The sequence below is a fragment of the Bombus impatiens genome, unplaced genomic scaffold (genome assembly GCF_000188095.3).
Source record: "Bombus impatiens unplaced genomic scaffold, BIMP_2.2 scf_0039, whole genome shotgun sequence".
Lineage (NCBI taxonomy): Eukaryota > Metazoa > Arthropoda > Insecta > Hymenoptera > Apidae > Bombus > Bombus impatiens.
The window spans coordinates 35,278-48,314 of NT_176458.1; the positions used below are offsets into that span (position 1 = coordinate 35,278).

The 13,037-nt window shown below is 41.3% G+C and overlaps 1 protein-coding gene and 1 pseudogene across 1 annotated transcript; one reads left to right on the forward strand and one right to left on the reverse strand.

Moving 5' to 3' along the window:
* Positions 1-595: 595 nt before the first annotated feature.
* LOC105681282 lies at positions 596-1,324 on the forward strand. The gene has a single exon (XM_012390183.1). It carries the CDS (start codon positions 596-598, stop codon positions 1,322-1,324), a length of 729 nt encoding a protein of 242 aa, XP_012245606.1.
* Positions 1,325-1,972: 648 nt separating this feature from the next.
* Positions 1,973-2,621, reverse strand: LOC112213534 (annotated as a pseudogene).
* Positions 2,622-13,037: the final 10,416 nt, after the last annotated feature.

Consider the following 13,037-nt stretch of genomic DNA (forward strand, 5'->3'; position numbering starts at 1 on the left):
TGGGTCAAGCCGTAAGATCAGAACCGGCTTGACGATAGCCACGATAAAGGCGCTACCAAACTTAGTGAAATGCTACAAATGTCATACGTTTAGTCATATCGCGAACAAATGCACGGCGATAAGTTCCGGGAAGGAACTATGTAGTAAGTGCGGGAGCAAAGAACACACGATAGCTGCCTGCACTAACGCGCCGTCCTGCGCCATATGCAGCAAGGTCGAAGGAATCAGATTTGATCACGTGACCGGGTCGCTAGCTTGCCCAGAATATGAAAGAAGATCTTACAGATAAATCTCAACAGATGCAAGCTGGCGCAGGACCTGATGCACCAATGCGCGATCGAATATAGACCGGATATCGTGGTAATATCCGAGCCAAACAAACAGCTTCCGTATTGGATTAACGATACTAAAGGAGACGCGCCCATATGGGGCACCCGTTTTAACGGTGAACTTCTGAACGAGACTACGGCGGTCAAGAATAACTGAATCGTACGCATATGCGTTGGAGACATCTTCTGCATCAGCGGATACTGCTCGCCTAACTTAAGCAAACAGGACTATGTGTCGTCATACATAAGACACATTGCCATCGGTAATGAAGGATGGTGCCAGGAGACACGACAAGGTTGTCGTAGCCGGCGATTTCAACTCAAAGTCGACCTCTTGGGGAGGAACGACCACGGACAAAAGGGGGAGAGTCTTGATGGAGGCACTCTGCGGTTATGGAGTGTTTCCACTGAGACTCAAGGAAAAATATACCTTCAGTAAGAACGGGAGGACGAGTTGTCCTGACGTAATTAGTGTATTAAATAAGGTCAATGAGATGCACGTGGAAAGCGTGGTCTCGGACAAGTATTCGGCCTCTGACCATCTATATCTAATGCATAGTTTTAAATTGAGGACAACAAGAAGGGCGTCAAAGTTCTTCAGATATGTAACGAAGAACCTAGCGCCAGACGAGTTTCTAAATGGGTTTGACGACACTGTGGAGGTGATAGACCAAGAAAAGGATAACAGAACGGACAGGGCCGAGCTCTTGCAGAAGAGCATCGAGAGAACGTGCGATGTGATGTTAAAGAAGATAAGCGGTGCGACCAATAGGAAGTACGCGAACTATTGGTGGAACGCGAAAATCGCGGAACTCAGAACACAGACCCACAAGGCATTAAGGAAGGCGACGAAACAGAGAAAGAAAGATTTCGGCAATACCGATCTCCTCGTCACCCTATGCAAGAGAATCAGAAAACAACTGAAGATGGAGATTGCCCAAAGCAAAGCCAGAGCATGGGCAGATTTTTGTAAGATTCTCGAGGGTGACCCTTGAGGCAAACCTTATTGTACGGTCATGAAAAGATGTAAGAGCAAGGGGCCGGCCAATGACATGCCAATCGATATGGTGGAAACGGTCACAAAAAGACTGTTCACCATAGGACATGGACCGTCGCGCTATGAGGACCACGAATAAAGTCGAAGACATCGCCCGAAGAATTAGTACGAAGAAAGCTGCAGGAGTAGACGGCGTCCCAGGTGAGATCGCGAGGCTCATAGGGAGCCGCAGGAGCGAGTTGGTGGCCAGCGTGATGAACGGCATCACCGACACAGGACGGATCCCCGAGTGCTGGAAGACGGCTAGGGTAATATTGCTAAGGAAGCCGGATAAGGATCCTAGACTTCCTAACGCGTATTGGCATAAAGCATACTCCCAGTCATGAGCAAGATCTGGGAGAAGTGCTTCAAAAAGATCATAGAAAGATGCATCGGAGAGGATCCGTTTCATCGAAGGCAGTACGGCTTTCGAAAAAAGAGGAGTACGGTGGGTGCCATCACGCAGCTGATGAAGTTTGCCGACACCTGCAAACAGAGGAGGGTCTCTGGACATCAGCAATGCCTTCAACTCGCTCAGTTGGGAGAGTATCATCAAGGAGTTCGACAGGAGGAAGTTGCCATGGAAGATTAGAAGACTGATTGGCAACTACCTCTCCAAAAGAAGGATTATACTAAGCAACCAGTATGGCACAGTAGAACACGAAGTGACGGCTGGAGTTCCACAGGTATCTGTATCGTACCACTCCTGTGGAATTTGGTATATGATCCACTACTCGAGAGGTTCGAAAACATGGTAATGGTCAGGGTAACAGCCTTCGCGGACGACCTGGCCATTACGTGTGCCGTCGAGAAGAACAAAGGGGCGTCCGCCAAAGTCAACGCCATGCTGAAGACCGTCAAGGACTGGTGCAAGAGTGTCGGTCTCACGCTGGCGACAAAAAAGACGAAGGTAATGCTTCTCACCGGGATGAGGGCTCCGAGAGTCATCGGACTTAATTTGGGTTCCTCGGACACCGTAACGGGCGAGCACATCAAATACCTTGGTGTCACGATCGATACCCATAGGAAATTCGAGATACACATCGAGATGGTTTGTAGTAAAGCAGATAAGCTGACTGGAGCCCTTAGGGACATCCTACCGAACATCAACGGGCCGCCCAGCTTGGCTCGTAGGCTCTACTACAACGTATGGGAATCCATCGTGACCTATGGTGCACCGGTGTGGGCGGGTGCGGCTGACATCAACAGAAACAAGAAAACGTTAAAAAGGGCACAAAGAACAGCCCTGTGTATAATATCGGCTGCGTACCGCACTGTCTCACACGCAGCGCTATGTGTGTTGACTGGTAACTTACCCATCCTCATAAAAGTGAAGATGTTGAGAGAAATATATCTGAGAACTAGGATCCATAAGACCAGGATCGGCGTAGGAGACGACAGTACGATTAAGGACGAGTTGGAGATTATTCAAATGAAAGTGTTTGACGAATGGCAAAGGGAGTGGGATGAGTACAAGAAGGATAACTTCACAAAGAAGTTAATACTAAACGCACTCCTATTTGCCAAGAAGAAGAAGAACATCGACCACTATACCATGCAGCTACTAACTGGGCATGGAATTTTTTATGCATATAGGAGGAGAATGGGGAAGAACCCCAAAAGTAAATGTCCTGACTGCGGAGATCCCAACGACGACGCTGAGCACGTCCTCTTCACCTGCCCGAAGGGAACTGACGGAAGGATCGAGCTAGAGAACCTCTCGGCCTTGGCGAGAAGATAAGCGTGGGCAACCTCATGGCCACGGTGACCGCCAAGGACGAGAACTGGAACAAATTTAGACTATTTTGTAAGACCGTCATGTCTCACAGGAGGGAGATAGAGATGGCCATGGAAGCGGCCAGGAAGAGGATGAGTGCTACAACCACGCGTGGCATGAATAGCGCAGCCATAAGGCAGCCGAGTGCGGAAGATGGAGGACGGCCAACTATTCTGAAGTGGCTAAGGAAAGGATGTGAGTAGTAACTGCTCGAAGAGGAAGATATAAACGGGTATGATAAGGACAACCCTGATGAATGCCGTAATGTCTTGCCGGGGTTGTCTGACCAAGAAGAAGGTGAAGAAGGAGGAGGGCTTTTCAGTGGGTATGGCGTCGACATCTGCCCGAGTCCCACATTACCCAGTGATACGGGACACTGGGCATGCGTAACAGCATTTTCCTCTCCTCGCGCGCAAAAAAAAGGTTTTGCAAACCTGCCATATGCGATCGGTTAGCCGGTTTTTCCAAAGAGTGAGGATAAACTGCTCCGACGCAAAGAGACAGGCAAGCTTCTTCAGATCATGGTAGAATTGGGACGGCTTCCTGTCGCCCATCATTTCGTTTTCTACCAGCCTCTTTACCCGTTCGCTGTCAGCCAGGCTCCGTATTAGCTCGTCTTTTAAGCGGTCATACTGACCGCCGAGATCCAATGCAATATGCTCAATTCGCTCTATGTACTCCGGTTCGAGGCACCCGAGCAGGTCGGTGGCTTTTTCTTCATCATTCTTGATTCCCGCCGCCGCGAGCTGTCTCCCAAATAAAGAGAACCAAAATACGATCTTCTGCGGCTTCAGCGGTGGCACGCGGATGGTTTGCGAAGTCGTAACCGTAGTCGTATTGTTTCGACATCCTTAACGCGCTCAGACTCACAATATTAATTTCGCTATCTCAAGATCACGTCGGGGTCACCAATGTGGAGGATTAGTCTTTATTTGGTTGAGCGAAATAACGAAAGCGTAATATTGCTTTCGCAATCCGTTAAATATATTTTCAAATAAATAAATAAATTACAGACGAATTGTGAGTGGCTGGTACAAAAATAAATTACGAAATGAATACCCGATAAATACTCGGAGAAACTTTGTAAATCACTTCAATAATTGTTTACACGTTAATGCTCTTCCACTCTGTTCGATGAACTCTCTCGCTCGTGACTGCGTCCGTTTATTTATACTGGTCCGGGGAGAACCGGAAAATTCGAATTCGTCTACGTTTGACGGTTGTATGTAGCGGCGACATTGTTTTGTCCGGAGTTTATTTGTTCTTACATTACTTGGAACCTAACGGTCTTGATACTCCGAGGCAAAACAACAACATGAGTCACCCTCAATTCGAATCGTTCTGTAACTCATGTGCCGCAACAGATATATTTTTTTTATTTATTTATTTAATTACTACCTTATATTATTATTAATACCTTACTATTAATACCTTACAGTATGTCTATTCGGCAAATCTTTCTAACTTTATTGCTAATTAATATGGTCCATGCAGTACTTAAGCCATATGTTTAAGTTTTTAAGTCTTCATTTTGCCTTTTACCTTTATTCACAATATTTTATGAGTAAACAATTAGAAATATTTTTTGCATCACACAGGACGATTTTAGATGCGAGTCTCTGTATAAATCATTCTGTATGGTTAGGTAATTATTTCCTTCTAATGGGTTGCAATTAATCGTAACTGCTTCTCATATGTAAAAGTACGATCACTGAAACAGCAGATTACGTGTAGGGGTTGTGTTGTATTTACAAGAGATATCTTACCTTTTTCCATTGTTCATTTGCATTTCCCATTCTTTTTTTTCGACACACTTTTCTTGGTTATGTTATAAACTGGCATTACAATTGATACAGAACATGCTTAATATTTACATAAGTTTTACAAGTTTATATTCTATAAGTTATGTGTGTCGCGCAAAGCATGTGGAAAATCGCTGTAATTAATTATGAAAATTATAAAAGAAAATCTAAAGTTATAGAGGGAATCCTATTACATTTTTTATTAATTACTGTTGACGTATTTTGAAAGCAAACTAATAGAGTACAAGTCTACACAAAATTTCATTCTTTTATTTCTCACTAAATTTTGCAAGTAAGTAAGTGTTCCTTCCAGGAAAAATTTTTAAATAATATTGAAATTGACAGAATTCTGCAATTACAGTAAACAATTACACCATTATAGAAGTTACAAAATTTGTTAGTAGAAATGTAAAGATAGCAACGTAATTGCTTAGAAGTGCTACAAAATATAAAATAAGAAAGAGCAGAGAGCAGTCTCATTAGCAAAAAAGGATTCGCTAAAATAGTAGGTCTTGCGATAAACCGTACAATGTAGTTTGCATTGTATGCAGCGATATAAGCATTTGCAACATGCAACGCTACGACCTTAGATTTCATTCACATCTCAACGTAAAGAAAAACGTATAGAGTTCATAACTTGTACAGTATACAATGTAGAAAACATTAAAGAAATGCAATCCGTCTAGTTGAACGGAATTGTAGAATATTCAGGAAGTTCCTAGCCAACAGTGTATTATCTACTATATTGTAATTTATCGTATATCGACATATGTTGGAGATATCGATAATAAACATCATATCGTCGAAAACTCTATGCAGATTGGACAATGACACAGCACGTTTTGAACTTGTGATATATATGTCGGAGATGAAAGGAAAATCGGAGCCTTCCCTTTGCAATTTTGGGAAAAGTCCTCTAATGCTTTAGCTCAGACTTCATCAAAGCTGTAATTAAGCAATTGTTGTCATTCGATCTGATTGTAATTGTTCGAGATTTGTTATAGCGAAATTGGGTTCGAGGTGACAACTGATCGCCGAACGTAGCCACGGTCACGGGATAAACGTTTTGCCTGACGAAGGTGTGAATCAGTTGTATAGTTCTCCATGGAAATGTGGTTGTGGAGGCATACGGCCTCAAGAACGGGCCTGGCCACATAGAATTGTACTTTGGAGATGTCGATATAATGGGACACACGTTGTATTAAGAATCAAACTCCAGACAGAACGGCGTTGGAACTTCCTCGATACTTCCAAAGAGTATACAACAACCTCTTGGCAGAAACTGCCTAACAACGGCGATTGGAATCTTCTCGATGCTTCCAGCGAGCATATAACAAACAAATGCAGTCGTACAGCGAGAAAGATTTTCATCAGATCTTCATTCGTGTGACCTTGGAAAGTGATACATCGAGCAGTTTACCGAGTGTCTCGGCATTCGTATTTTTGTGTCTAAAATTATTGTACGCATAGTAAAGAGTTATCCCGTTGATCGTGGATTCGTTTGAACTCAAGAACATTGTTAATAGCGTTTATTAAACTCATTATTCGTTAAACTTATCATCCGTTAAACCTATTATTCGTTAATCTTATAATTCGTTAAACTTATTATTCTTTAATCTAATCGTTAGTTAAACTTATTGTTTGTTAATCTTATTATTCATTAAACTCAATATTCATAATATTTTGTAAAATCTTGTATATACGCGTAAATATAATCTCTGTTTTGTAAAATAATAGCTAATTCAAACGAAGAATCGCTACGCGCCTCAAATTCTAATATTAACCCGACATATATTTATGTGACGGGGAATTTGAATAATTTGGCAGACTCGTAAATAATTATTAGTAAAAAATAAAAGAAAAAATTTGCGGTTTGAAGTTTGACACAGTAACGGGAAAAAGATGAACAACGTGATTCGCTCAAAACGTGCAGAATTATATACAGATACATATATAAAAAGAAGAAAACTATAACGATTCCAATCTTTCGTTCGTGCACTCAAATCACATAATCGCGTGAATAGCACACAGTTTTGTAAAAACTTTACACAAGGAAATGGACCCAATTATTTTTGTCAGATACGCGATGCAGCACATCAATTTTCTAATCACGAAGACGAGATCCTCCTTATTTCACAAACGAATACATTTGTATACTTCGAATGTAGAATCATGCTTTATCTGTAAGGAAAGTATATCCAGAATTTTAACTTGTCTCTCTTAATACAAGGATTGTGTAATGGAATATAGTAACAATAATATAACATAATATCAAGTTTCAATTTGGATAAACGAACAAATGACACATTTGCTTATGTAATCCAAACAAAACTATACGCAGTGAGGTCGCAATCGATGGAAAAGGTTGTAAGATGCAAAAACTTCTTGAAGAGAACTAATGAACACCTCAAAAATATTTGAAACTTGAAAATCTTATGAACAACCCATTGAAAATCTTATGAACAACCTACTTTTAGATGAATATGCGGCATTTACTACAGACGTATTTGCATTTTCTTGTACAGAAAAATGCAATTCGCGTAACTTGACCTCCAGTTGCTAAACAGGAGCACAAAGTTCACTGCTTTGACTGCAGACAACGCACTCCGTCATTTCTTCTTTTATGTCGTTGCAGTCATCCTTGGACGAGTTACAATACTCCTCGTACCATTGAAAACTGGCTATAATCACGGTATAGGTGGCAATACAATGTATCAGTGCGGTAGTCTGTTAGGTAGATGATACATTTACACTGTACATGGGAATGTGTATATAAGCGTCAGAGGACGTCCAGGTCTTAGTTGAGACAAAAGACTGTTGGTAGCTGTTAACAGCATCTAGAATATGAATGGCATATGAGAATAATATGAATAGAATATGAATAGAATATGAAAAGCATCTAGAATAAATAGAATAATGTCTGTTTGACAACAAGCGTGCGTGTTAGAAGGTTATCGAGATCTTCAGAGTGTAATATATGTCGGAGATGAAAGAACACCGGAGCCTTTGGAATTTTGGATAATCCCGCAACATTGTAATCTAGAGTCCACTATAGCTGTAATTAGACAATTGTAGTTATTCAATCCGATTGTAATTGTACGCGAGTTGTGATATTGAGCTTGGGCTCGAGGTGACAGCCAGTCGCCGAACGTAGCCGCGGTCCCGGGATGAACGCTTTGTCTAACAAAGGTATGGAGTAATTCTATAGCTCTCCTTAAAAGAAATATTCCACTATACCAGAACCAGCTTGTAATTCGACCAATCGCGGGGAGACGTAGTCGCTAGGAGAGACGTCAACGGGAGTCGTAAATTCCCGTTACGATTATAACAATCGACACCACGAATTGATCGATCCCCTGATTTCCGTTGAGATAATAGGGGTGATTGAGTTTGTATAACACTGTGATTCACAGAATTATAAATTATATATTTCCAACACTTAGATTACACTGATGAGCATAGATAGATAGATAATCACGTATCGCACGAAGATAAGATATATATGTACGTTAGAGCAGGGCTCTTGTAATTGGATTTAATGTATTAGTGGACGTAGCACTGTAAGATATTTAGGAGAGGAAATGTATGCTCGACAATACCGAGACCGACTTTCGCGTTATGCTTAGACTGCCCCGATGGGCATTAGCGGTAGACTTAGTAGTTGACTTTTCCAACGATGTAGAAGAAGTGAAGTTGAGTGACGATGCTGTGTCGGAGGAAAGCTAAGGATGGGTGTGTCTAGCGCACGGGACCATCGGATTTGTTGGTGACGATTTTAGTTAGGAGAGTGAGGGAATAGGCTTCGTTGTTAATCGGTTAAACGAAGGGTCTTAACCGCCCTCGAGAGAAAGTGGTTAGTGGGAGGAAAGTTGCAGCATGCGTGAGAAAAACTAACTTTCCCTTGTTATGCCGTGGTAGACAATAGACTTTAGAAATTCTTCGGAAACAGACGTTTGTTTGGTTTGAAGGACTTCTACTAGGAAATTCCTGAGATTTATGGAAGATACTTGAGATTAGTGAGGGTACGCAGTGAGTATCCGAAGACATCTGGTTGCCATATTGCCCGCGGTGTGTGGCCTGGGCTAGGTAGAGGGTTACGCGACGTAACACAGACCCTATTCTTCGAGCAAGATAATTGCCAGATGTCAATGCGTCTCCGGAGTACATGTTCAGCTAGCCTGAGGGCCCGTCATAAATCTTAGAATTTAGTTGACTGAAATCCTTCAAACAAACAGTCTTTGTCCCAGCTACGGGAAGATAGGAGAGACCTATTTTTCAACGAACGGCTTCTCCCACTAGCAACCTTCCATCGAGGGCGGCTAACATCTTTTTCTAACCACCGATATGGAGATTGACCAATTAGCAGCAAAGCCCAATTCTCTCACCTTCTGAACGAAGGGTATCCTCGACGAATCCGATGATCTCGTGTCCTCAGACACACCCCATCATAGTTTTCCTCTGCAGCATCATCGCGCCGGAGAGTCATTCTCTCGTGAGATCGTATTTCATCGCGACGGAGAGTCATTCTCTCGTGAGGTCGTATTAGTGAGTTACTTAGAATCTGTACGCTTGTTGGATATTCCATGTTTTCGCAAAGAGTCCGACTTAGATTCTTGTGAGCACGTACATCTATCATCCCGTTGACCGCGGATTCGTTATTGAACCTAAGACCAACATCACTAGTATCGCGAGTGTCTACATGTGATACATCACTAGTATCCGCTGATGATTGTCGAGGCGGTAGCATCCATACTCGTATTAACAGACCGTACCTTTGTTATAACACGACGATGGCCGATTCCAATGAAGATTCATCAAACGCCCACAACCTTATTCCTGACCCATCTCCGACATATATATCAGCAAGGGTCATGACTTCCCTGTTTTTACATTAAATGTTTCGAAAAGTTGTATTTCGTTTATATTTACACTGATATGTACGGGAGTTGATTTAACAGGGTTTAACTACAGGGTATAACTAACGTTATAAGACACTCTTAAAATAAACAATGTTCTTAGGTTCAAACGAATCCACGGTCAACGGGATAATTCTTTGTACAATTGGATACGTGTTAATACTCAAAATGACGTTTGCTATGACGTATGGTATCTTTCAGACTAACAGATTGACGTTGTGTATAAACTCTCCAAGGTGATCATAAGAATAAAAGACTGCCACGATCACAGTTGTCAATTGCGTATTGATCGGGGTTATCAACAAAATTCCAGGCGCCCTTACTAGGCAGACTCGCATAGAGCCATCATTGCTCCCGCCTCGGGACTTGTTTGTTAATACAATGTGTGTTCCTCAACATTGGTACTTCTACTGTTAAGTAAAACGTTCATCCCGTGACCGTGGCTACGGTCGGTGACCACTTGTGTCACCTCGACCCCATGCCCACTGTTATAACACTATAATGAACAGCTATGACAAACAGTTTGGACCAAAGTATTGGGAATCTTCCCAAAATTCCAAAAGAAAAGCCCGTTATAACTACATCTCTGACATATATGTATCGATGTTGTATGCAAATAAAGCAATTAATTTATTATACCTTAACAAGTACATTTCAACCGAACAGATGTATTGTCAACAATTACGTTTCTCATCAAAACACGGGTGTCGAACCCACCCAAAATTTTCAAACCAACGTCACTGCACTCAAGACTGTCTATAGATAATATGCAAAGAAAAACCTGAAAATACCTGAAGTCGAAAAGGTTTCAAGTGAAAACATATTTAGTGCTTGCACAGGAGACTAAAATCAATCATCGCTGTATGAAAATTGCAACTGCTTATGAATGCATTTTCGACTTGGATTTGAAAATCCAGTAAGATGTTCTTATTGGCATTTAAGTCTATTGGCACAACCATCTCATATGGACTGCCTTAAAATGTATGGAGTTTATTGTTCTGAATAACCTATTCCTGAAATGGGACTCCTACCAAATTTTTAACTCAGGTCGTTTTATGTAATTACTCGCTCATATGTTGCACTGCAACACTGTAGTAAATTTGGATATCAAAAATTTGATCTATACGAACGTCTGCTGAACTCGATGTATGTTATTATTACTACCATATGATATTGCTCCATATCATGAAACATATACATGGTGTAATAGGAATACTATCGAGATCTAATCTCTTCAAATGAGCGAGTGACAAATGACGATGCGTATTGACAAGGTTGCTCGATGAAGATCAATTACGTACTGTGTCCGCGGATTCCAAGAAATGAGTGTCTAAGTAGATGGAAAAAGGAGAGAAAACAGATAGATCACAAAGAGCTAATTATTGTAAGAGAGGAATGCTAAAACTCCAGATAAAGAACAAAAAGGAACAGGCTGCTTATGACGCTAACGTTCCTGGTTTTCTGTGTTTGGTCACAATTACCTACATCGCTCTTGCAGTATATTGTAGCAGGTTGTGTAGTATATTTGAGCATATTGTAGTATATTTTCATGCGTACTATCTCTTCGATCACTTGTTTTCACCATTAAAACAAAAGAATGAAGTGCTGATTGAAGATGCTTATTGTGAGCTCAACTTAAGAAAGGAGACACTTCTTTTGATGTATATTCGAAACGGAAACATGTATCAATCCCGATAATGACCTTCATTGTTAGATGGAATTTTAGGTTTAAAAATTTGTATCTCAAAATTTGGTGAGAAGAGGATAAAACAAATTGCTAGTAATACTGAAAATTACATTTATTTTTACTGAAATCACTGAAACTGATACTAAGAGCAGTGAAATTATTATTTTTCTAAATATATTCAAGCCTTTGTAGCAGCACGTTAATAAATTCAAATCTTATTGTTGCTTTGCCTCGGAGCATCAATATCGTAGAACAAACATATATTATATTAATAATCAAACTCCGAGGCAAAACAAGGTCGCCGTTACTTTCAATCGTCAAGCAGTCGAGTTCAAATTTTCCGACTGTCCCCCGACCGATATAAATAAACGAGCGAATTGACAAGCGAAACAGAGTTTATCGAGAGAGAGAGTTTAGCATTCGAAGATATCAACACGCGCGCGTATATATCACGATTATTAGATCAGGACTCGTGCTTTGTATAAGGCATTACAAATAAAGTGCACACGACACTAAGAATCGATATTTGAACCACCTCATCCTCTACACCTTGAACTTCTTTTTCGTGGGGAGATCCTCATGGACACTGTCGAGGTAGTGTCGGACTTACCGACTAAAATTCCACGATAGTATCACACGCTCAAGAAGACCACCGCTTAGAAACCACAGTATAAAAACCCACCAAAATACGCGCTCGAATCAATCTGTTAAGATATTTTGACGCAATCTCTTGTAATACTTTGAATCATTCTGTAACACTTTGAACCGTTACTCTGTTAGATCTGCATAATAAACTCTTTTATCGTATATGTCGGAGATGAAAGAACACCGGAGCCTTTGGAATTTTGGATAATACCGCAACATTGTAATCTAGAGTCTACTATAGCTGTAATTAAACAATTGTAGTTATTCAATCCGATTGTAATTGTTCACGAGTTGTGATAATGAGCTTGGGCTCGAGGGCGCCGGTATATGTCGGAGATGGAAGAACACCGGAGCCTTTGGAATTTTGGGTAATCCCGCAACATTGTAACCTAGAGTCTACTATAGCTGTAATTAAACAATTGTAGTTATTCAATCCGATTGTAATTGTTCGAGATTGGTGATAGTGAGCTTTGACTCGAGGCGACAGTCTGTCGCCCAACGTAGCCGCGGTCAAGGGATGAACGCTTTGTCTAACAAAGGTATGGAGTAATTCTATAGCTCTTCTTAAGAGAAATATTTGTGGCGTGACGCGACAGTAAACATTCCAACGGTTTCTGTCCCGTGGCTCGCCACACGCAGATCCTATTCTTCGAGCAAGATGATTGCCAGATGTCGATGCGTCTCCGCAGTACATGTTCAGCTAGCCTGAGGGCCCGTCATAAATCTTAGGATTTAGTTGACTAAAGTCCTTCAAAGAAACAGTCTTTGTCCCAGCTACGGGAAAATGGGAGAGACCTATTTTTCAACGAACGGCGTCTCCCACTAGCAACTTTCCCTCGAGGGCG

Excerpts from the sequence above, each read along its gene's own strand:
- LOC105681282 (XM_012390183.1), top strand. The coding sequence starts at position 596 with ATGAAGGATGGTGCCAGGAGACACGACAAGGTTGTCGTAGCCGGCGAT.